Source organism: Betta splendens, chromosome 13 (genome assembly GCF_900634795.4).
Source record: "Betta splendens chromosome 13, fBetSpl5.4, whole genome shotgun sequence".
Taxonomy (NCBI): domain Eukaryota; kingdom Metazoa; phylum Chordata; class Actinopteri; order Anabantiformes; family Osphronemidae; genus Betta; species Betta splendens.
Window position 1 is genome coordinate 9,714,423 of NC_040893.2, and position 24,359 is coordinate 9,738,781.

The 24,359-nt window shown below is 49.3% G+C and overlaps 5 protein-coding genes across 9 annotated transcripts; 3 read left to right on the forward strand and 2 right to left on the reverse strand.

The window, feature by feature from the left end:
• Positions 1-127: 127 nt before the first annotated feature.
• On the forward strand, positions 128-5,756 carry rilp (Rab interacting lysosomal protein). The gene is made up of 8 exons (XM_029170508.3): positions 128-1,016; positions 1,743-1,866; positions 2,639-2,760; positions 3,128-3,313; positions 3,409-3,578; positions 3,681-3,806; positions 3,906-3,983; positions 4,700-5,756. Exons 1-8 carry the CDS (start codon positions 681-683, stop codon positions 4,824-4,826), a joined length of 1,269 nt encoding a protein of 422 aa, XP_029026341.1. The 5' UTR covers positions 128-680; the 3' UTR covers positions 4,827-5,756.
• Positions 5,757-5,899: 143 nt separating this feature from the next.
• Positions 5,900-10,326, forward strand: scarf1 (scavenger receptor class F, member 1). 3 transcript variants are annotated; one of them, XM_029170499.3, is made up of 11 exons: positions 5,900-6,346; positions 6,437-6,498; positions 6,580-6,681; positions 6,756-7,296; positions 7,368-7,586; positions 7,677-7,805; positions 8,094-8,200; positions 8,287-8,398; positions 8,559-8,683; positions 8,847-8,984; positions 9,060-10,326. In XM_029170499.3, the coding sequence occupies exons 1-11, from the start codon at positions 6,246-6,248 to the stop codon at positions 10,151-10,153; spliced, it is 2,730 nt and encodes a 909-aa protein (XP_029026332.1). In that variant the 5' UTR covers positions 5,900-6,245; the 3' UTR covers positions 10,154-10,326. The 3 variants fall into 3 exon arrangements, with proteins under 3 accessions (XP_029026332.1, XP_055370271.1, XP_055370272.1); XM_055514296.1 differs by having other exon boundaries at positions 7,368-7,559; XM_055514297.1 differs by lacking the exon at positions 5,900-6,346 and having other exon boundaries at positions 6,417-6,498.
• Positions 10,327-10,414: 88 nt separating this feature from the next.
• On the reverse strand, positions 10,415-14,575 carry vtna (vitronectin a). 2 transcript variants are annotated; one of them, XM_029170504.3, is made up of 10 exons: positions 14,436-14,575; positions 13,782-13,906; positions 13,427-13,533; positions 13,144-13,263; positions 12,664-13,062; positions 12,455-12,594; positions 12,234-12,390; positions 12,013-12,165; positions 11,420-11,944; positions 10,415-11,176 (listed from the first exon to the last, which is right to left on the reverse strand). In XM_029170504.3, the coding sequence occupies exons 1-10, from the start codon at positions 14,490-14,492 to the stop codon at positions 11,058-11,060; spliced, it is 1,902 nt and encodes a 633-aa protein (XP_029026337.1). In that variant the 5' UTR covers positions 14,493-14,575; the 3' UTR covers positions 10,415-11,057. The 2 variants fall into 2 exon arrangements, with proteins under 2 accessions (XP_029026337.1, XP_055370273.1); XM_055514298.1 differs by having other exon boundaries at positions 13,427-13,596; positions 13,782-14,476.
• A 538-nt stretch (positions 14,576-15,113) lies between these two features.
• sarm1 (sterile alpha and TIR motif containing 1) lies at positions 15,114-18,544 on the forward strand. The gene is made up of 8 exons (XM_029170500.3): positions 15,114-15,583; positions 15,745-16,363; positions 16,443-16,655; positions 16,725-16,816; positions 16,889-17,215; positions 17,298-17,487; positions 17,569-17,690; positions 17,771-18,544. The coding sequence occupies exons 1-8, from the start codon at positions 15,114-15,116 to the stop codon at positions 17,880-17,882; spliced, it is 2,145 nt and encodes a 714-aa protein (XP_029026333.1). The 3' UTR covers positions 17,883-18,544.
• A 315-nt stretch (positions 18,545-18,859) lies between these two features.
• slc46a1 (solute carrier family 46 member 1) lies at positions 18,860-24,128 on the reverse strand. Of its 2 annotated transcripts, XM_029170507.3 has the most exons (7): positions 23,069-24,128; positions 22,336-22,727; positions 21,804-22,264; positions 21,613-21,696; positions 21,304-21,460; positions 21,066-21,185; positions 18,860-20,966 (listed from the first exon to the last, which is right to left on the reverse strand). In XM_029170507.3, exons 1-6 carry the CDS (start codon positions 23,393-23,395, stop codon positions 21,095-21,097), a joined length of 1,512 nt encoding a protein of 503 aa, XP_029026340.1. In that variant the 5' UTR covers positions 23,396-24,128; the 3' UTR covers positions 18,860-20,966; positions 21,066-21,094. The 2 variants fall into 2 exon arrangements, with proteins under 2 accessions (XP_029026340.1, XP_029026339.1); XM_029170506.3 differs by having other exon boundaries at positions 18,860-21,185.
• Between the last annotated feature and the right edge of the window lie 231 nt (positions 24,129-24,359).

The window sequence follows — 24,359 nt, forward strand, 5'->3', positions numbered from 1 at the left end:
CCTTTTGTTTGTCATGTGATATAAATCATTTATTCTGCTTATTCTAACAGTACATGTATGAGCAGAAGAGAAGCAGCCAGACTGATATAGACTCAGACTCTTGGTTTCGGTGGCTTTCTCAAGCACACTTACAGACTCAGGACCTGTTGAAGGGGAGTTCACGCTTTAACTGTAGTTTCCCCTCTAAGTGTTATTTCTGCATTACAGCTACTCAGTAACGTGACGTGCGTTTGTTGGACAGTAGATTAACGCTAGTCCCAGTCTACAGGGGAAGTGCTCGCGCTCTGCTGCACTCGTCAGGGCGCTGCACCGGTTTCTGCGTGCAGCTCTCTGTGCTCCCATGACATTGGTCAGAAAAGTAGGAGGATCCGGAGTCTAGTCCACAACAGAACAGCGATCCACGGCTGGTTAGACGCTACGTTGTCCTCTGTGTCCTGGCGTTTGCGTGGGTTATTCACAGCCGTTTAACGTTAATCGGAGGAGGCGCGCGTCAAGTGCAGGCGTGTCGGTCCTGGGACGGGCGACGTGCGCGTTTCCACCCTCAGACCGGGTGTGAAAGTGCCTTCACGTGCGCAGTTAACCATCTTGTTTCACGGCTGAGTGACATGTCGCGCTGAGGAGCCGCTCTCGCTTTCGATAGCGGACGATGAGTGGGTGAAGCGAGCGGACCCGCGTCAGACATGGAGGCACCGGAGCCGCAGCCGGACGGCAAAGGCGCGGACGGCTGCTTCGGCAGGACGCACGCGTCCCTCACCGTCAGCGACGTGTACGAAATAGCCAAGCTGGTCGGCGCCGAGGTGGAGAAGCTCATCGACGGCTACGGGAAGGACTCGGTGATCGGGCTGGTGCCGAAGATAGTGAAGGTGCTGGAGCTGCTGGAGAGCTTCGCCTCCAGGAACCACGCGCACAAACTGCGCGAGGAGGAGCTGCTCAGGACGTTCGAGACCATACAGCTGCAGCAGAGGAAGCGCGGGGCTAAAGACGGCGACGACGCCAGCGATAAGAATGACGCACGGGTGAGGGAGCGGCGCGAGCGCCCCGCGCTCGGCGCTCGTTGTAGCAGCGTTACAGCCGTGTAACTGCTCCTCGTCCTGGGTCGTGACGAGCAGGCCCCAGACCAGCTAGCACGATTACTGTTACGAACGTATTCACGTAACAGACGCCGATGGCTTCTGTATAAAACGGACAAAGCTTATGTAACTCTGGACTTAACACATAAACTGGTCGTCTGTTACATTAGCTAGTCGGCTAATCATCAAATGCTAACCTCAACTAATTCGAATTACCGCCGCCTCGTGTTGTCAAGGCAACCGCAGCTCGGCCACTAACCACAAGTTAAAGTTAGCTAGCTTGACTGAAGAATGACAGGATGTGCATCAAATCAGGCGACACCCGGGTTATTCTAACTTCGAGCTGGTCAGTTCACACGTGCTATGCATTTATTACTAATAATATTATGCTAAGTAGCACATCAGTAAACCCATGCTGAACACACAACACAATACACAAGTATTTTTGGATTATTGCTAACAGTGAATGAGCTACTATACAGTTATTACTGACAGAGCGTTGCCAGTTCCTGAAATGGAAATTCCACTGCTTCAGCTTCTTCTGCGAATATTCAGCGCTGTTAAAAACAGCTGTTTCTCTTCAGCTTTACTCCAAACGCATCCGCTTTCAGTGGGATGAAGGAGTGTTTGTTTTCGTGGTTGTGGTTTTACACCGTAGCTCCTCTCGAGCAGGAGCTGCAGCAGAAGGAGCAGCAGTGGAGGAGGAGGTGTGAGGAGCTGCAGGACCAGGTCCAGCGGCTGCAGGAGGACAGGGAGGAGCTGCAGAGCAGGCTCAAGGGCAGCCACGCACAAGAAGGTGTGTCCTGAGAGAAAGGCTGCCTTTCATTCTACACTGCACATTGTTTCTATTGTTGTTGTGTCCTCCCATGACTTGTTAAAGCCCACACCCAACGTGAAGGCCAGACCACGTGACCTTTTCATGAAGCCTGAGGGAGTCCTGGATTCCTTTGTGCAGCCAGGATAAACTGGGAATGTCTGTGGTTTTAGGGCGATTTTACATATTAGGCATGGGTTGTAAATAATTACTTAATAACTGAATAATGATGAATGTCTGTGAGATTTGCCTCACGCTCTACTATAGACATTCACAAGTGTTGTAGCTTTCAGTTAGAGTGCAGTCCAGCCATGCAAATAAATGCAAACATGTCCAGGTTGACAACGTTTTCCAACCTATTCCATTACACCTTGTGAACAGTGGTAGACAGTGGGGCTGAGCAGTCCAACAGGTTGTTGCAGTTTTTACAGGGCAGTTATTTTCTATAGGGGAAGCTGCATATGTTGTTAAAAGGAGACTGAGAGCAACAGTAGGAATACCGACAAAATGAAAGAGAAAGTGTCTCATGTTATTTGACTCCTGAGAAATTGGAGCTGCTTTGCTGACTTGTTTTCTTGTACTGACAAGAAAAGACATTCTGTCATCGTGTCTTTATTTGCCGTTGCCTGTATGATCATTGATGTGATGAGTCACAGCCAAGAGAGGAATAATTGCAAAGAGGGATAGTAGAACATTTAATTTGGACCTGATGGTTGCTTCACTTGGCGCTTTGTGTGTGTGTGCTTGTGCACAGACCAAATCCAGCACCAGCAACGAGAGGTGATGCTGAAGCTGAAGCAGGTGGTGGACAAGCAGAGAGACGATCTGAGGGCCAAAGTCCAGGAGATAACCACCATTTCCAGAGAAGTGGAAGCTGTAAGGATACTGAACGCATCAGACTGTGATGCGACACAAACACATGTTCATGCGCAGCTTCTGCAAGACATGTCCTACTGATTTCCCAGAAAACCATTTTTCATCATTTAATGACTGAATCAATTGGAGCAGCTCATTTGTGAAAAACCTTTTTTTATAGCTACAACAGTCACAGTCAAGTATGATGTTTGGTGTTACTGCCATGCTCTGATGATATGTTTTGTCATTACTGTAACAAATGTAGCCTTAAAACAAACATAAATAATTTTGCATTCACATTGTAAAACTTATCAATAAGTGCAAGACCAATAGCAGGAAGTCAGGAAGAGTGAACATACTGTTGTTGTGTGCTTGTGTGTTTGTGCAGTTCCAGGAGCAGTTGGATCGCTTCATGAAGATGAATGCTGAGCTACGGCACAAGCAGAACGTGCTGCAGGCTCAGCTGAAGAGTGCCGTGGAGAGGAAGACGGACATGGAGGCCGATCTGAAGGAAAAAAACAAAGAGATAGAAAATCTCCAAGCACAACTGGACAAAAGCACCAGCAACACAGCTGTATGGGTTTTAAGTTTAGGTTTCGCCGTACAGTGCTTTTAATTAAATGTTTATATACTGTCTGTTGAACATCTTCATTCTCTTTTCTCCCTCAGTTCAATTCAAGTCAGACAGTTCAAAAATCAACAAAAGAGACAAAGGCAGAGCAAAAAGATCTGGACCTGCCATGTTTCACCAAGAAGGAAGTGCGTGACATCATATTTGAGAGAAACGAGCTTAAAACCAACTTGTTCCTGGTGCAAGAGGAGCTCAACTACTATCAGAGGTCGGTCCACTTTATTCAGATTTTTGATAGGCTTCTTATGTTTTAATTGGGCAAAAAATGGAGACTTCCTAATTAATTTTGTATTGTACATTGCTTCTGCAGGGAAATTCTGAATGAGGAGCGGTGCCCTGGTTTTCTATTAGAAGCTGTTCGCTCTGCCATCAGAAAAAAGAGAAAACTCATTAAAGCCAAGATGCTGGGAACGTCTGTGAATCAGTGTGACATCAGGTCTGTGTTACAGACACACCTTATGGTCATCATATCCACAAATAATGTAGAAGATTAGAAAGATGTGCAGAGAAGATCACACTTGTTATTTCTTGCAAGTGATGAGGAGCAGACAGAAGTAGACGGCCCAGCAGTGGACGACACTGACAGACCGGCAGAGTCACACATAAAAAACCTGTGAGTACAGCTTTTATTCACTGCTACATGGCACCAATTAGACTGGAAGAAAAATGTCAAACAAGCCACGAGAGAGTTCTTATTTTGGTTCTGTCCTGCCTCAGACAAATCACATTCTCTCGCAAATGAGAAACAGGAATTACCTGTTAAAGTCTAACTTACCCAGTAACATTGAGAAATGACTTTATGTCTAGAAAAACCACATGACTGAGGATTAAATTATGTGAAAAATGTGTGTCAATACTTGTTTAATCAGAACTAAAAATACAACACTAGTAACATGATAACATTTTAGGTTTGCTTTGTTTTGACTGCAGTCTTTTTATTTTCTTCAAACATGTCAGAAAGTCAAGTTCAGACTCAATGTCCAGCTCATATCAATGATTGACAGACATTTCATAACACTGTAAATAAAGAGTCATGTGAGTCTCTTAAGAGACAGGATATAACCTGAAGGGGACATAATTTAAAATGATTCAACTCCTTGGCATCGTGTGCTATTACTATATAATAAAGAGCAATAAAGGCCTCAATGGCCCAAACCCACAATAAAAGCTAAGTCAGAAACTCCAGACAGCACATGTGAATGAAAGGGCTGCTTTAATCTCTCTGCTGACACTGTCGCTGTCCCCAGAGCTTTGCCAGTCATGGACTATACTTAGCCGTAATCCCCGACTACAGGTCTGACCTCAGACGTGTCTTTTTGTACCCTGCAGCTTCGGCTTCTTCACATGGTCCGGCAGCAGCAGGGGTCCCACTCAGATCAGCAACTCTGCCTCAAGCTGGGAGATCATCGGAGACTCAGAGGCCACAGATCAGACGGATCAGTCACCGTCTTCCTGAGATGATACTGAACGGGAACTCTTTGTTTTTATCATTGTCAGGTCTCATTTTGTGACAGAAAAATCCCATGAAAAATGTTTTGGCTTGAAATGTGTGTGCGACACAAAAACACAATCTAACTGAGAGGAAATCCTAAAAGTGTTTATAAGCAATGTTTATTTTAATATGTTGCTTTGTTTTAATCATGAATACCGTCATTCCTCATAGTAATCTCACTGCTGCCCCCTTGCTTTTCAATAGACGTTAGAAGTAAGAGTGTTACAGTAAGTATAACACCTTAATCTCATCTTAAGCATGACTTAATTTTGTATAACTTTCATTCTTCTGTCTCTTATGTTTTAATATTGTCTACGCTAAATAATTATTAGCCAAACACTTATATGTATGAATCCTCAAGCAGTTGAACAAAAGTATGGATATTACATATTCACCTCTGTTCCTCTAGAGGGCACTGGTTAATATCTGAAGCGATAATATTTTACCAGGGGCATCATAATGTAACTTTTACCTCTTACCTCTTTTTAAGCCATGTGTTCATCCGTGTGTTATTCGTGACCGGAAGCACTTTCACGCTAAAGGAAAAACAAAGATTTTATGTGTAGTACCAGTTTCCTCCATCGGCGAGTGCATTTTAAAAAGCCTTGTGTTAAAAATATATTTTCCTACTTCACTCGTCAGTCACAGAGCTAAAGCATCTGCCCTAAGAAGACCACTTGCTCCAGGTGTATTTGTTTGTACAGTGTGATCCTCCCCTGAGACCATTCTAAATAGTGTCTATTTTTGTAAACATGTTTATTTTGGCTGATAAAAACACATTAAGGGTGTTAATTGCTGTGCCAGTGGTTAAAATGTCATGAAACAACTTTATATGGATTTGTCTATGATACTCAGTCTTCAAGTAAATCCATTAAAAAGTCCCAAAACCTGAAATGGTCTGAGTGCAAACTTTAGAATGCTGTGCTGTTACACAATGCTAAAAATAATCATGTGATCATGTTTGTGACTTATATGACTCATGAGGAGTGAAAATTGCTTTTCATCATCTACTGGAAGACTTAACAATGGTTTCTGGGAAGAAGGTGGACTGCAGGCGTGTGCTCTTGTGTTTGTACGAGTCCCGTGTACGTGTGTGTGTGGCGAGTTCTGGATGTTAGTGTTGCAACCATCTTTAAAAATCCCTGCTTTCGGTTGAATAGGAGGAAGTAGCTCTGACTTCCCCAGGAAATGGGAAGAGGAAATCTGGGGACTTCGACCTCCCTCGCTGCGCCAGAGCTGCAAGACGACTCGCAGGGCGCAAAAAGAGAGCGGGGAGGAAGAGAAGGGTGGATCCTGCAGCCTCTGACTGGTAGCAGAAGTTGAGGGAGTGAGTGAGACAGAAAGACGCTTGTCCAGGAGTCGTAGTGTTGTCCTGGCGTGGAGATGAAGCTTCTGCTCGGGGCTCTGGGCGCTCTGCTGTGCTGCTCCTTGTCCTCCTCACAAACACTGGACCCTGCTGGGAAAAACGTCTGCCTCAATGCCAGGTACGCCTCAACCTCACCACCGTTCACGCGCGCCACCTGTTGCTGGATCTTGATTTTGACTGATTGATCGATGGTCTTCGGTACCTACAGGGACCCCTCCACCCCAGCGTGTTGCACTGGTTGGCGCCAGGAGGGCAACGCGTGCACTATACGTGAGTTTACCTCACTGTATCGCTGCCTCAGCCATATTGAGGCATCCTGGCTTCAGCTTCTTACTGTATGTGTGTGTGCAGCTGTGTGTGAGGGAGACCAGGCCTGCCACAAGAACGAGATCTGCGTGTACCCAGGAGTGTGTCACTGTCCGCCCGGCTACTTCGGCGCTCGCTGCAGAACACGTGAGTCCCGCTCCACCACAGGAACGTCCCAGAGGGTGGCGTTTGTTCCCTAAGTCCTCCGCTTCGTCCCCCAGCCTGTCCTCTGCAGCTCTGGGGCTCCAACTGCCGCCAGGAGTGCCGGTGCTTCCCGCACGGCCGCTGTCACCCCGTCACCGGCGAGTGCTCCTGCAGGCCCAACCGCTGGGGCCCGCTGTGCCAGCACGCCTGCACGTGCGCCCGCTACGGCCAGTGCCACCCGGTCCACGGGAACTGCACCTGCGACGAGGGCTGGTGGACGGCCGCCTGCTCCAAGCCCTGCCTCTGCGTCGCTGGCGGCTCCTCGGGCCCCGGCTGCGACCAGGCCACGGGCCAGTGTCGGTGCCACCGCGGCCACTGGGGGCAGCGGTGCCTCTTCAACTGCAGCTGCCACCTGTCGCCGTGCGATCAGCGCGACGGCGCGTGCGAGTGTGAGGCGGGTTGGTGGGGACTGGGCTGTGGCAGGAAGTGTAACTGTGACCTCAGACACAGCCACTGCGACCCGGGCAGTGGGCGGTGCCTGTGCCACCCGGGGTACCAGGGCAGCTTCTGCAACCGGCTGTGTGAGAACGGCACGTACGGCAGTGGGTGCGATAGGAGGTAGGCGTGAGCATCCAGGAATCTACCAGCGTGTCTGGTTCCGATGATGAGTGAGTGTCTCCTGCCCATAGATGTGGTCACTGTACAGGCGGCCGGCCCTGTTCTCTCACCGATGGCTCCTGCGCCGCCTGCGAGCCTGGCTGGAACGGCACGCGATGCGACCGCCCCTGTCCGCCCGGTTACTACGGCGACGGCTGCCGGGAGACGTGTCCGCGCTGCAGGAGCAGCGAGCCCTGCGACCCAGTGACTGGGACTTGCCCGAGGTGTGACGCTGGTTGGACTGGAGCCAGGTGTGCGCTTGCATATGCTTGACCATGACCCTGTAATAGGAGACGGCGCTCATGAAGAGACTCGTGCTGTCATTTCTCCCTGCCGTCCAGGTGCGATGAAGCCTGCTCCAACAGGACGTTCGGACTTGCTTGCTCTTTCCTGTGTGGCCCTTGTTTCCACGGCAACTGCCATCACGTGACAGGAAGATGCATCTGTCAGCCGGGGTTTCATGGAGAAAGGTGAGCCGGGTGCTAGAGTTACAAACTAAAGCAGGGTTTGCTCAGGCCTTTGGTTTCAATCTCATACACAAAGAGAAAGTCAAATAAATCTTTCTTTCTGTTGTTACTTTAAGTCAACCTGAACATACTGACCCAGCCTTTTGTTGTTGAGGCCGGCTGACCTCTGATAAGATGCGATAAGATGTGATTGGCTTTTGTGCAAATGTTTAAACACACTGAGAACTGAAGCAAGGCATGCATTTACCTCTACATCTCTTCATTTCTTGCTGCTGGTCCTGTTTTTTGCAGCTGTAACAGCAGCTGCCCCCACATGCACTTTGGCCCCAACTGCTCCTCCGTCTGTGCCTGCGGCGGTGGAGCCAGCTGCCACCCGCTCACCGGCGTCTGCCCCCACAGTAAGCCTCTGCCTCCGTCCACGAATCCGGCACCGCATGCGTGTAGTGTGTGAAGGTGATCAGTCTGTTTGTGGCGTGTGTGTCAGGTGGCAGAACCGCGGTCCTGGTCGGCGTGCTGCTCCCGCTGCTGCTGCTGCTGCTCGCTGTGCTTTGCTGTTGTTTGTGCTGTGGAGGAAGCCCCGTGGACAGCAAGGACAGGTCTGTAGCTAGCATAGCACTGAGGCCCGAACATTAAGATGCATCATAGTAGAACGACACGTGTTAAATATACTGTGCATCAGCTGCCGAGACATTTAAGCTAGCGGTCAGCAGTTCTGTTACTGTGCAGGTATGTGAAATCGTCTCTGTTTTTCCCAAGGGCGACGTTGGCTGAGGGAGGCTGGTCAGCCCGTATGAAATACCACGTGTACAGTGTGGTGGCTAACATCAGTGCTGCCCTCCCCTGTGTATCCAACTGGTCGTCTGGTCTGCCTCGCGTCACCGGTCAGTGTGAAAACACACAGCTACAGCCTCACTCATAGTTATGTGGCTGCACGGTTTATCTTCTTTATGCTTTAAGCTTCAGTGGAAGTAAAAAAAATAATCTGAACCCTAACTTTCTTATATATAAACACTATAGGATTTAACTTTTGTTCCACCCAAACAGTATCTCACCACGACCCAGAGTTGACCTTCAACCACAGCTTTATTGAACCTCCCTCCTCTGGCTGGGTGACTGAAGGGTCGTCGTTTGACAGCGATGAAGAGGAGGGAGAAGCTCTTTACTGTGTCCCCCCAAGAGAAGGTAGAGCCCGGATAATCCGCCTTTCAGATGTTTAGTAAAACTGTCCCATTCAAACTCCCGACCTCTTTCTGACAGACATCCCAGCAGTGGCAGGCGGCGAGTTCCAGGAGATGAGTTCAAAGTGTAACATGTTCCTGGACCCATCGGGCTTCAGCAGCGAGGACATCAGCTCACCCTTCAACATCCCACGCACCTCGAGCATCGCTAAATCCAAGCGCCCCTCCGTCTCCTTTGCCGAGGGAACCCGCTTTGGACCCAAGGAGAGACGTGGCTCAGCCCAGGACCCCTGCGTCGGTGTCTCTCGCAGCAAATCTAAAACCAACTGGGGGGTTTTGATGCTGTCCGCCCTCCAGAGTCAGGGGAGTGCCGCGAGAACAGAAGAGGAAGGCGCAGCTGAAGGCAGGGAGACGGTGAACGAAGGGGACGTGCAGGTGGCAAACAACCAGGAGGCAAACTGTGATGCAGTGGAACAGGAAGACAGAACTTCATCCAGGGCCAGCATGCAGGTCCACGGGGGGTCGGGAAGAAGACGGACTATGTCCAACACAGCCGCCCATAAGGGGACCCAGCTGCTAACGCCTGCCTCAGACACTCAGGTGGGAGGGCCCAATAAGGTCACCACAGTGTATGTGACAGTGGGTAGGGCTGGCCGACCCGTGTCAAAGACCGAGCCGAGCTCCGAAGGGCCCGTTCAGGCCATGCTGCGGCGACTGGGCAGCCTGCAGAGGCAAAGAGAGCAGGAGAGCGGAAAGGCCAAGTCCCGGCGAGGGGACGAGATCACCAAACCACCCCGGAGGAAGCTTGGAGCACGGGCCACCGTGTGGGAGCAGGGGGGGCCGCACGGAGCCGAGGGCGGGCCGCGTAAGCCCGTCAGAAGGAAGCAAGGTTCCGTCAAGTCCCCCGACGCAGCCAGCGCTAATGACGCTCCATTGCCGGACAGCGACACGCCAAGGAGGCCGCTGTCGTCCATTCTGAAATACGCACCCGAGCCGGCTCCGGCCGAGCCAGGGGCCGCGCTCGGGGCCGAGGGAAACAGTACCGGGCAAACGGAGAGCAACTATCTGACCGTGGGACCGGCAGGAGACGCTGTGAGCCTCACCGAGATCATCGCCAATGAAGGAGCCAATGACGAGCCCTGCTATGAAAATGTCCTGGTTAAAGGCTCATAACCTACGTGCTGCTATCTTATCAGCAGGTCTGATACAAACAACATAAAGTATTTATTACTGTGTAGTTACAGACCACAGACGTCTAAGGAATGCAGTGTTATGATTCTGACCTATAAAATGTACTTACATTTAAAGCCCCCAAATTCTTGAAAAATAAAGACAAAACATATACAGTTTTATCTTTAAAGATGTGTGTGGTATTTGAGTCACTTCCCTAAATTACGCCACTTGTTGCATTTACTAGAACAACTGAGTCACGACTGTTTTTAATTTATTTTTATTTGAAGTCCCTGCTTATTGTGCGAGAAGGAAAAAAGCAGACATGGAGCCTGGAGAGCTGTCTTTAAACACAAAGTCAGTCACTAACAAGCGTCTGGCTTGTATCAGGAAGAGGAGGACAAACAACCTAAGGCAGGAACAAGCTGTAACAGATTTAGGTTGATGCAGTCCTGTAGGCGTCTGTCAGTGTCGCATTATCCTCCATCAAAAACCATAAACATGTTTTTACACAGACAGCATTTTGTCGACTGAGTCTTTGAATGGCTGCAGTGTCACAAACTCCTTAAATACTATAACACAACCCTAGGAAATGACAAGCTGTGAAAAAAGTTAAAAAAGTATTTATATGTGACTGAAACGTAGACCCTCAGCTCCGTCTGTCAAACTGCTGAGTCATGAAATCAACCTTTTGTACCGTCATGTTCAGTGAACAGATGAAGTAACTCGTAACTAAAGTTGCAATACTCGTTTACAGTATCTGGACTTTGGTCATGACAATAATTGGATGGACTTTATCACCGTGTGTGAGCATGTTAAAGAACACAAGTCTGAGGGAAAGAAACACGTAATTATCATGCTTTATGTACATTTCATTATAAGAATAAAACACTCAAGTTATGTGACGCTACTTCTCCGCTCCGGTGGAGTTTGAGCAGCCGAGCCAGTATTTGGCGATGGATCTGGGATATGGAGGCATGGCCTGGTCAACTCTCTTGGTCCTGAGGTCCACTCTGTAGTATTTGTCTAGTAGGCACACAAACAAAACAGTCATTCACTTTGTCTGTCCAATCACTAGGAAGCAGCAGCTTGTCACAAAGCAAATCACTGTGGTCAATTATAAACCAGGCAACACATCACGAGAAGGCGAAGCACGGCGAGTTAATCTGTCTGGATCAACGTCATGTGAAACTGTGAGAGTGGAGGGAGCTTTTCTGTCTTCATGTCCTACTTGTGTACATGATGAAGTACATGTGACCCTGCTGTTACCTCCTTTAAAGAAGTAGACGCTCTGTATGGGCAGACTCCTCTGTGGCAGGTCCCAGTACGAGTCCTCGTTCCCCCTGCTGTTCTGCCTGTATCGATCTCTCCTCCTGTCCTGGTCCCAGTCTTGGTCCCGCCTTCTGTCCCAGTCTCGTCTGAGCCTCTCCTCCATCTCCATTCTTCTCTCTGCCAACCTCAGACCCATGTCCATGCCCCTCTTGGCCAACTCCTGACCCACGTTCATGCCCTGCTCAGCCGCGGAGCCCCAGAAGGGTGAGCGGCTTTGCCTCCTGCGACCCCACTGCTGGTTCCACTGCTGGTTCTGCTGCTGATTCCACTGCTGGTCCCACTGCTGGTTCTGCTGCTGGTTCTGCTGCTGGTTCCACTGCTGGTCCGGTTGGTAGTCATTGCGGCGACGTGAGGACCTCCAAGGACTGATGTAGATCCTTCCGGCCATGACGGCGTCCACAGGAGGCCTGATGCCCCTCCAGTCTTTATCGATGTAGTGGTGACGGTCCTGATGCTGAGGCACTGAGGACGATAAGAAGCACGTTCGAGTGGCACTTTCTAAACAATCAGACATGATGTGTGAAACTCACAGTCAGAGAAGAGGTCCCTGAAGACAGGCTCGTAGTTGCTGTAGTAGACGTCAGTGTAGCGCCTGAACAGCGTGGACGGAGACCTCTCAGACATGCTGACGCACTCCTCATGGGTCGGCTGGTGCAGGAACTCGTACGTGTAGTACTGCTCCCCTGCAGAAGTTCACACTCTGACGTCAGAGGCCTGAATACAAATACGTGGATATAAGTATAAATACTACCTTTGAAGAAGTAGACTTTTTCCTTTCCACGGTGACCTGCGGCAGGGAGAGCGAACGCTGCGTCCACGTCATCAGGAATCCCGTCGAAGCCGACGCTGATGTCCCGCGGGTACTCACCGTCCAGGACGCCATTATCGAACCTCCAGTACTTGTTTCCCTGTTGAAATGGGATTGAGCGCGTTGCATTTCGGCCACAGCACCAATGACATTTACTTACTGACCTTGAAGATGTACGTCTTCCCTTGGCAGTTGACGCGGGTGAACGCTGCGTCGATGGGTCCACTGATTCCCCACACGTCCTCAATGAGCTTCGGGTAACCGGGAGACACCGACTTCTGGTCCAGTTCAAAAAAATACTTGCCTAGAAGACACACGTGAGCGTAAACGTCTCTATAACACAAGAGGCGTGAAGCTCCTGCCACTCACTCACCTCTGAAGGCATATATGGAGCCGTTCTTCAGCTGCGTGAAGGAATCGAAGGGCCTCCCGCTGCAGACCTCAGCATCTGGATCAGGGGCTTCAGTGGCGGCTGTTGTGATGGGAACGGTGGTCGTCTCCACTGGTGCCCTGGTCGTCATGGGTTCAGCTGTGGTGGGACCTCTTTTTGTTGGTGGGACTGTGTCCAAAATGCGTGTGATCTGTTTTACAGGTTTGGTCAACTCCAGCTCGGATTCTGTCTGATGTTCTGGTCCGTGAGCGAGGTCTGGGATGGAGCGATGGCCGTCTCTGGAGCCGGACGGCGCCGAGCGTGGGGCAGATGCGGTGGGACCTTCCACCCCTTCCTCATAATCATCGTCGTCTTCTGCCAACGCGAACGTGTCCCCGCGAGCTGTAACAAGAGCGATGCCCGCGATCACCTCCCTCTACATCATCAGCGTGACTGTACGACACGAGCAGAGGCGGCTCTTACTGGTCCTGCCACAGAAGACCTCGTAGTCCGAGCAGCAGCTCTTGTAATATTTGCACATGGAGTCACACTGGCACGGCTTCAGAGAGTCAAAACCGTTCTCACAGCGATTCATGCAGGACTCTTTGGATAAAATGACAACGTTAAAGAAAAGGAGCAGCCCCTGTTTGTTATTCAGAGTCATACTTTTGTGTAACGCTCCCCAGGTTCACACACTCACCATTAAAAACCATAATAATACCCAGTGAGTCTGTACTTATCCTCTATTTGCTCATGTCGTACTCACCATTCTCAGCAAAGCCCTCAGCGAGCAGAGCGAGCAGCAGGACGGCCCACGGCTCCATGTTGCCCAACGCTGTGTGGGAGCTCAGACTGATGACAGGCAGCGAGCTCCTGATCATTGGAAACATGTGTCAGTCACCCCGCCTTCTTGTTTGCCTTAACCTTTTTTGCAGACTAGCCAATAAACAGACACAGAAATAGGGACAAATCATTTAAGCTGTGTAACGACCATTTATTTACTCACACTCTAAAACTAAAACTTATATAGTAGGTGTCAATCATAGAGCAAAGCAACAATGTTTAAAATTATTTTCTTTTTATCAGCACTTTACATTTGTGTGTGTGTCATCAGCTCCCACCTCACAGCGAGGGTTCCCGGGGTCGACTGGGTGACCTTCTGTGCGGAGTTTGCATGTTCTCCCCGTGTTCGCGTGGGTTCTCCAGCTTCCTCCCACGATCCACCGATGGATGGATAGTACAAATACTGGTGTTTGACACAGAACAAAACTATGCCAGAACTTGGCAAAATGTGCTAACTTTATTTGTTTGTGATAAAAATGATGACTGCAGTTACTGCAGTTAGACAGAGACCACCTGACACACCCGTTCAAGGCCATCAGCAGGGAGAGTTGGAAAACCAGCAGGGGCCCCGGGCCCCGAGAACCACAGATTGACACCCCTGATGTAGACTAATGTGTACAACATGCAACAACTGTTTATATTTAAATCTTCCCACACCATGTGTCATTACTTTTACACCTTCACATAGACAATGTAAGATATGACATGGTCCCTACGTCCTCCTAAATTGCTGTACATTGTGGCTGAGATGGACGCCATCTTGGATTTAAATGAACACATGTAATGCGCCTTTCTTACCACAAGATGGCGATACAATGGGTAACGAATGAGGACAACAGGTCTAAGTTGAGAAAAATTAAAGTATATGGTGCAAGAAACCCAAACTGTGCAGTCTCACATGAGGACGCAAGGACACGGGAGGTAAATATTACTTTGCTGTAGTTGGGAGGGGTTCTCCCGCTGAGGGCCCGTTCACAGACATGCTCCATCCGGCTGTGGCGCAGGGAGGCGCGAGGAGGAGGGGGTGCTTCTTTTCAGTTACATCTCCAGCAGCGTTTGCAGCCGGTGGGCGGTGCAGACTCCAGAACAGACACACACAGTGATGCTGGAAGAAGGATGCGAGCGGTGCCGCTATTTAGGTTTTAGGTTAGGCATTAGATTTGACGTTATTTAATTGGGTTTTTAGCAGGACAGAACCGGCTACAGCGCGTTGGATGCGGAGTGGACCGTGAGAAGAACAGGCCCGTCTTTGTCTGCACAACAAAGACAACAATAGTGTGGTGTTGTCCTCTGGTAAACAAGCCAGGCTCGCTCCTCCACCTCTTCAAGGACGCTCGTGCAAACCAATTGGTGAGATATTAAACCTTGTGCTGTGCGGAGGGTGAAGACTCAAAGCAAAAGGCGGAAAACGTCCTCCGACCTGCTGGTGAGTCTTCACAGCTCCTGCTCGGGATGATGTCAGACGCGGTGAAGGCGTCTGGGAGCAGCTGACGCCTCTCGGTTCACAGCAGGTGCCGTGATTGACCGCGTGCCCCCTGTGTTTTACGCGGTGGACAGCCGAGGCCTTTTTCGAACCAAAACAGCCCGATCGCAGCCGTTTCCGCCCGTTGATGCTCTTGTCGCTGACGCTCTTCCTGTGGAGGCTTCGCCGGCATCTCTGCACCATGTTCAGCTCAGACAGACTCACGGTCCCGGATTATGTTAGCCGACTGCAGAGAGGAAGGAGCGGCTCCGGCTCCGGCTCCGGCCCCAGGGCGGTTTCTCCGGGCATCAGCGCAGACGTCCACGCCGTCCTGGAGACCTCCATCCCCGCCCTGCGCGGCGCCATCAGGAGGCTGAAGTCGGGAAAGGAGAGCTCGGATTCGGACGAGACGCGCAGGGCCGTGGCGGAGATCTATCAGCTGGTGGAGGAGGCGTGGGTTCTGCCCACCGTGGGGCGACAGGTGGCCGAGGGCATCTGCAACAGGATCCGGCTGGACGGAGGCCTGGAGCTGCTGCTCCAGCTCCAGCAGACGCCGGCGGTGGAGATCACCTACGAGTCTGCGAAGCTGCTGGAGCAGATACTGATCGCAGACAACAGGTACGGAAAGGGCTGGACAAAATGATGAACACTCATGCCAGGTTAGACGAGTTTATCAGGCCATTTATGAAGATCCATCAAGGCCAAAATAGCAGCTGACCCATGAATGTTCCTCCTCAGTCCACGACTTCCTTCACTATTGTGTTTTTCTCCACTGGCAGGGACTACGTGGCCCGCATGGGCCTGGGCGTCGTCCTCAACCTGAGCCGGCAGCAGGAGGACGCCCAGCTGGCTCGCAGCGTCTCCGGCATCCTGGAGCACATGTTCAAACACACCGAGGAGACGTCGGTGCACCTCATCGCCAACGGCGCCCTGGACGCGCTGCTGTTCTGGTGCAGGAGCACCGACCCCACCGTGCTGCGCCACTGCGCCCTGGCCCTGGCCAACTGCGCCATGTACGGGGGCCACCGCTGCCAGCGCCGGATGATCGAGAAGCAGGCGGCCGAGTGGCTCTTCCCGCTGGCCTTCTCCAAGGAGGACGAGCTCATTCGCTTCCACGCGTGTCTGGCGGTGACCGTGTTGGCCGCCAACCGGGAAATCGAGAAGGAGGTGGTGAAGTCGGGGACCTTGGAGCTGGTGGAGCCGTTCATCGCCTCTTTGGACCCGGACGACTTCGCCCGCAGTTTGCTGGACAGTGCGGACTCGATGCAGGGAAGGACGGCGTCCGACCTGCAGCAGCTACTGCCGCTGCTGGACGGCACCAGGCTGGAGGGAAAGTGCATTGCAGCCTTTTACCTCTGCGTTGAGGCCAGCATCAAGTCCCGTCAGAACAACACTAAGGTGAACTCCCTGTCTGCTTCTTCCTATATAGTCACAGATCTGCTGAGACCCGATGGAAATTCCTCCTCTCCTTTCCCAGATATTCCAAGAGATCGGAGCGGTGCAGAGCCTCAAAAGAATCGTCATGTACTCCAGCAACGGCACGGCCTGCGCGCTCGCCAAGCGGGCGCTGAGCATGATGGGAGAGGAGGTGCCCAAGCGCATCCTGTCGTGCGTGCCCAACTGGAAAACCTGTGAGGTGCTGACCTGGCTGCAGCAGGTGGGCTTCAGCGCCTACTGCGAGCGTTTCCAGGTGGGTTCAACGAGTCCAGCGGTTTGTAGTTTGGCGTCGGACGTACTTTTTAACAACCTGCGTGTGCAGGAGCTGCAGGTGGATGGAGACCTGCTGCTGAACATCACAGACCAGGATCTGAGCTCCGACCTGGGCATGACGGCGGGCCTTGTTCGAAGAAGGTGAGTGTTGCGAACCCTGTAACACAACCACCTGACTCTAAATAAACCCCGCCATTATTATTATCATCCTAGATTCCTGAGAGATCTGCGCGTGTTGAAGACGTACGCCAACTACTCCACGTGTGACCCCAACAACATGGCCGACTGGCTGGCTGAGGTGGACCCTCGGTTCCGCCAGTACACCTATGGCATGGTCCAGTCGGGGGTCGATCGCGGCAGCGTCCAGCACCTGACGGACCAGCAGCTCCTGCAGGACTGCCTCGTGGACAACGGGGTCCACAGGGCCAAGATACTGTATGCCAGCCGCAAACCCGCTAGGCCCTGCCACACGGACGCGCGGCCCGCCGGGCCCGACGTGTTCATCAGCTACCGCCGGACCACGGGCTCCCAGCTGGCCAGGTGCCGATTCACAGGTTTTCATCCTTGTCTGTGTGGATCCTCCTTTGCGCTGACTGCCTTCCTTCCTCTGCCCCAAACGAAGCCTTCTGAAGGTGCACCTGCAGGTTCGAGGCTACAGCGTCTTCATAGATGTGGAGAAGCTGGAGGCTGGGAAGTTTGAGGACAAACTGATTCAGAGTGTGCAGCGGGCGCGTAACTTCATCCTGGTGCTGTCTGCCAACGCGCTGGACAAGTGCATGGGGGACATGGCCATGAAGGACTGGGTGCATAAGGTCAGAGGTCATTTATTCTTCATGCGTGAGGGGCAGGACATCACAGGGTTTATTTAGAAGAAATCATAACTGATGTTGCAGGAGATAGTCACAGCTCTGGCTGCCAAGAAGAACATCGTTCCCGTCACAGATAACTTTACGTGGCCCGATCCCACGTCCCTGCCAGAGGACATGAGAGCTATCCTCAACTTCAATGGCATCAAGTGAGTTACTGTGTACCCTAAAAACCTACTCATGATGTCATCCTCTAGAGACAACTTATTTTCACCATCTCTCTACACAGATGGTCCCATGAGTATCAGGAGGCCACGATCGAGAAGATCCTGCGCTTTCTGAAAGGACAACAAGACCAGGTAGACAAGCCTGACGCGTCCAAAGGGCAGAAGAAGCAATGAACCAACCTCTCTGTAATAACTTCCAACATGGCTTCTGGTGAAAAGTGCAGCAGCTTCCTCTGTTCAAATGCATGGTATTGTTAAATCTACATGCTCACATAGGGAACTGTATGTATTTAGGCCCAATGTAGCGCAAATGAACAAATTAATAGTGTTTCAGATTGTACATAATACAGCGTAAGCCTTTAATGCCAGTATCCTCATACTGCTGTACATGTGTAATCAGGTCTAAGCCTTGTCTCTCAGGAAAATAACTGTGATAGATCAGCCGTCACTGGCATCCAGCAGAATCACCAAGAGCAATCACCGTTTCAGTTTGCAGTACGCAATCAGCATTAGTTTAAATCACCAAACATTCAGAAGGTAAAGCAGGTCTGATTTGTGCTGACGTTTTGTGTTATCTTGGTGGGCACAGCTGGCCTGATGTAAGCTGGAGGCATGTTGTACAGGAATGAGCTGCATTCTGTATGATGAAATAATTAACAAAAGACATTTACAGGTGACAAAAACACCCATTGAGGATTGAATATCTCCTACCCAAAGGTGGATTCAATAAACACACACACACGCGCACACACACGCGCACACACACACACACACACACACACACACACACACACACACACACACACACACACACACACACACACACACACACACACGTCTACTGACATATACTGTAATAAGCTTAAAAATATACTTATACAAGATAGAAACCAACTGATCATTTTTTTAACCAGTGTAAAACAAAATACTTTAGGATTTTGCAAACGGACTAATTTGTGACGTGAAAAACAACCAAAACTTCATTAAGTTATAGTTAAGTTATACATACATTCTACAAAAACAGGCTACAACCCGCCTGCAACTGTTCTACAGAACCTTGGTTCCACGTTGCCTTAGTATATTTTGTCTCCAACTTTCTTTTAAAACCATTGTTAAATATGTGACTGAAACTAACGTCAAACAAAAACACATTAAATGTTGTCAGTTTTATTTGTTTTTGTTCAAAATGATGAAGATCAAAAATAAAATCTTCTGTACATGAAATGTTGAACCTCATTTCAATTACAAATCATGTATGAACAACTTTAACCACCATATTCAACAGTGTTTTTGTTTAATTGTCAACATTATTTTATATATTTAATTTCATGATCAGAATAAAGAACTGATGGTTTTATTAAATCATTTGTCTGGTTGTCAAAAGCAAACTTCAAACAGCTCAGTTCACAGTAGTTCACTCAACCCAGTAACTTCCCTTTGTGCATTTTAAATCTGATCTGTCAGATCTTATTTCCTTAATGAGGTAATTAACCCTGTGCTCACTGGCTGTAGGTCAGTACCAGTGGTGTTTGTGATGGAAAGTTTGCTTTTCTGCCATGATCTCATGGCAGAAAAGGGGAAGCTGGTAGTGTCATGATGTAACCCTGCAATCACTGCAGTTTTCACTCTTATGTGGTTTTGCTGATGGCTTGGATGGTTTCTCTATTACAGGGGACATCGACTTTGTGAGAATGTTTCAGTCTACTTGTACCAAAAACTTTGGAATAGACTTAATATGGTTGAGAGTCTCCTTAAAGTGCAAACCGACATCACCAGTACAATACAATAATACAAATATGCTGTAATAGGCAAAAGAAAGAGACTCAGAACTTTCAGAAGAGTAAAAGATATGTTGGCACTATAAAATCACTAATGAACCACTAACATTTCAGGTAGAAGCAGTTTACCAAACTCCTGAGCTTTTTTATAATCAAACTATTCACTGTGTGAAACCAGATGCAGTTCTTTCCAGGTCGTGTGCCCCTTTCTCATGTAAACAGCTTTTTCTGTGCCGGTGCCATTTATAAACGTTCACTGTACTGTACAAAATTAAACATACTGTATCAAAACTACACCGCGTTCCAACTTATTATGCAAATTGGATGTAAGTGTCATAAACATTAAATGTTTCGTTTTTAAATAAAACTCGTGGATGGTATTGCGTCGCTGAAATGAATCTCAGACACAGTTTACCAGATAAACCCAACTAAAGGAAAAGTACTGAAGAAGGTTGTTCCACATTATTAAGCAGGCCACAGGTTTCATGAAATATGGGAAAAAGAATGGATCTCTCAGCTGCTGAACAGCGTGAAATAGTGCAATGCCTTGAACAAGGTATGAGGCGAACCTCAAGGTGTAGGATCCTTTAGAGGAGTGCAGTTGTGCATAAACCTTCTATTCGGCCACCCCTAACCAATGCTCATAATCAGAAATGGTTGCAATGGGCCCAGACATGCATTAACACTAATGATGAGTGTCGTGCAACCCTGGTCTAGAGGGATGGAGAGGTGGATGGTTGGTGGATGGCCACCATGTCCCAAAAAACTAAACTAGAGTCATGATTTGGGCCGGAATCATGGGGAGAGAGCTGATAGGTCCCGGAAGGTGTGAAAATGACCTCCTATCTTCTAACTTCCATAGTAGAAGAAGAACCGTTAGCAAAATCATCTTCATGCATGACAATGCACCTTCAAAGACATTCAAGCAGAAACTGTCCAAAAACTCACAAGTTCAATAAATGCAAGAATTGTGAAGGTGATATCAAAGAAGGGGTCTTATTTTAAGATGTAACGTGGCCTATTAGGATGATTTTGATTAAATTAGCTTTTGATTTCAGTAAATCTGACCCCCTAATTCTGAAAATTCAACAAAAGCCAAGTTATTTACCACCTATAAAATGTTTTAACTCTTTCAAACTATTGTGCACAAAACAATACGTTTTTAGTTTGTTATTTTTAATAAATACAGTTATCATTAGGAGGTTTGTTCAACAAAATTCTAATTATACCCTAATGGTTGATGACTTGAAAATTAAAGTGACTAATTTGCATTAAATAAGTATAAAAATCATAGAAAGATATCATTTGCAAAATAATTGGAACAAGGTGTATTCCATAAGATTAAAAAAATAAATCATTTATATAAATTTCACAATGAAATTTTGGAAAACTGTGTTTTAAGGCCACTGTAGATAGGACAAAATCTTATCACTAGTCGGAGGTCGATTCCTTCTTTAGATTTGAGGTAAGACCTGCATCGCTGGAATAGAAAAACAGTCAGCTGCCTCATCGCTGTGTTCTTAGCTTAAGTCACAGCATCACAGACAGACGCAGATGTCTCTGCGTTAAAGCTATTCACCTCACAGAACAACACCAGGTTAAACGTCATCATCTGACAGGGTCCTGCTGCCCACTGTCCTCGCGAATGGATCCTGTGGAGTCACTGTGATCTCTCCTCTGGTCTAAACACTGCAGGGTCCTAGACCACAAACACAGAGAGCCTTTGTTGTTCATGGTAAAAAGCAGTGTTGCTTTCACATCTAGACAGCACAGTTTAAAACCACATAGAAAAGTAAATGGGAGCAGAAGAGACTCACCCAATTATACCAAAAGGAAATAAGAGAATGATGGCAGCAAAAAGGAAGGCGAAGCCCTTCATGAAGTGCAGGGTGGCTGGGTACAGAGAGTTGAAGACACCACTTCCCACCAGATAACACAAACTCTCCACACAGGCAACGGAGGCAAACAGGGCACCTGGGAGAAAAATGCAAACACATGTCAGAAGCTTTGTCTGTGGCTTTCTGCACCACTGCCTCATTCCACAACACAGCTGAGACGCTGAACCAGCGCTTTGTTCCAGATGTGACATCCACATTCACATCAACATATAATGTGACACAACTGACCTTGCTCTGAGGGGTCCACCAGTTTGGACAACTTCGACCTGAGCACAGGCGTCGCAGCCATGAAGAGGAAACACAGCCCATAACCTGGTGCCAGACAAATGAACAGATTCCCACTTTTAGATCTTAATACTATAAACAGGAACAGAACAGTATTAGCAATCAGAGCCATCAGAGATCGCAGTTTGTCGAACCTGTAAACATGAGCTGGGTGGTGTCGGCGATGGAGAACACCAACAGCCCCGTGATGTTTGACACCAGCCCCACTAGGGCCACCCAGGACTCCTTCAGGCAGCACTGCATGATCTTCAGCCCCAGCAGGCTGCTCAGGTAGGCCAGGTGCTGGGCCGCTGAGCCGTAGCCGATGAGCGCCGGCCCCCAGCACAGCGGCGAGCTCAGCTCATACAGCACGTACAGCTCCCTGCAGCCGAAGTGGACAGTCACCACCAGGAAGAAACACAGCGTGTACAGCCACAGCCGGCGTCTGCGGAATCGCCCGCCGCCCGTCGAGTAGAGGTGCCAGACGGCCTTATAGTGACGGGGAGTGATGAGCTTGGCGCTCGGGTCCGGCGGGACGGACTCGCGGACAAACAGGTACGCGTAGAGAGCCGAGGCCAAGCTGGTGGCCAGCACCAGCCAGAAAGGGTTGATGTATCTGTGTGAAAGCGTATTTATGAGTAATGAGTTAAACTCTGCTTTTGGTTGGAACACTGAGTGTTTTTTTACCCCTGTGCTCGCCGCCAGTTTCCCCCGATGACGCTGGCCAGCATGCCCGAGAGCCCCAGACAGGCCTCCAGCACCGCCACCCTGAAGGTGCGCGACCTCCGGTCAGTGGTGTCGGCCACGTACGCGAAGCAGCCCGCGAGGACCGTGTAGAAGTCCCCCGACAGGGCGCTGAGCAGCCGGCCCGCCAGGAAGCAGGCCACGGGCAGCTCCAGGTACAGCACCAGCAGGTAGACGGCCGCCTGCAGCGCCAGGCCCACGTTGGGGAGGACGAGCACCGGCCGGCGCCCCGCCGAGTCGCTCCACGAGCCCATGAGGGGCACCACCAGCAGGCCCACAGAGAAGCCCCCCAGGCTGATGTACAGGTTCCAGTGGGCTGTTAAAGTTTCCACCTCCTGGAGAGAAAAGGGAGATCTGTGGTCACATGGTTTCTAACTGCTGCTGGTTGAACTGAATGTGATGACCGTGCAGAGTCCTTGCTGCTTAGAATGAACTTGTGACCACTGTTCCTCTTTGACTCAAACTGTTTCTGGGTGAAATGCTCCTGACTATATTGATATGACCTATTATATTAGGGAATGTTATTATTGTATTATAATATTATAATATTATTATATATTATTATTATTAAGTTATTCTACGTTAGTTGAATCAGTGCACTGACTCGTCCACCCTCCTCTGCTGCGGGCACGGATAGATGCTAGCGCCGGCTAACTAGCCGCTAGCCGCTGCCCACCTTCTGCAGCGGGTCAGGGGTCACCGAGCCGTTGCTGCACTCCGACCTCTTGGAGCCGTTGTAGCCCAGGTCCTCGCTGATGCGATCCCACAGGTACTGGGTGGCCAGCGGAGCCTGCAGCGTCAGGGAGAACATGGACAGGAACAGCACCGGCTCGACGGACGCCGGCAGCCAACATGAGAACGGGGGTCGCACCGAGCGGCCGGTCGGCGGCGTGACATCAGCCTCCCGTGTGTGCTCGGACGGGTCGCCGCTCGTCTGCGGGTGCGAGGACGCGGCGCCCAGCGCGTCCTCGGGAAGAATGGCTACGGTGTCCGAGTCCTCCATGTCGAGCCAGGTGAACCGTAAACATGAGCCGCGCTGACGTTAAATGCTCAGACTAACCCCGAGCCGACGTGAAGCGCCTCCGTTGCGCAGCCAGTCCGCTGGCTAATGCTAGCTAGCGCTATAGCGCTGTTTACAGCAAGATGAAGGAAAGCGACGTCGCTGCGTCAATGGCGCCCTCCAGTGGCCGATCTGACTAACTACACAATGAAATGTCCTGTACACAAAGCATAGAAATATCCCTCATGAAGAATATGTTTTATAGTCAATACTGATGTTTATACAGTTGCATAGTTCATATTTATTCATATTTTACAATAGATTTTTTATTAGTTATAACCTCTCAATAGTAGACACTTTGGCTGAACTGTGCATAATGTTTTCCTGCTTAACTCTGATGAATATTTATTCATTCAAGGATGAATTCATATTTCTATTAAAACGCTGTGTATATACTGGACATAGTTTATAACTAAAGCCATCAACTACCAGTGTAGGAGGATGATCTGGTTTATCTGCATTTCAACATTTGTGAGTCAGACTTCTTTGGAATCACAATGTTTACAATGTTCACACCTATTTAAATAATTGTATAAACCTTAAATGACCCATCGGCACTTTTCCTCCTCACATACACACAAAACCTTTGTGGTTAATTTGGTAGTAATCTGTCAGCATTTCTGACGGAATATGTGTAATACTGTACAAGTTTATGTAAAAGTGTCTTGGCTGCAATACAAATGTTGGTCAAATGACTTGTATTGTGTAAGTAATAGAGATGTCACATCTGCGTATATTAGTGCAATGGTGTACAGTAAACAAGACGCCATTATATTGATACACCATTATTAAATATGTTTAATGTTGCTGCTAAAATATATATCCTATAGTATGTTTCTTCTGCAAACCTGCTAAATGTCAATAGTTGTTTGTCTAAACCAGCACAGAAACAAAAGTACAGTTCACA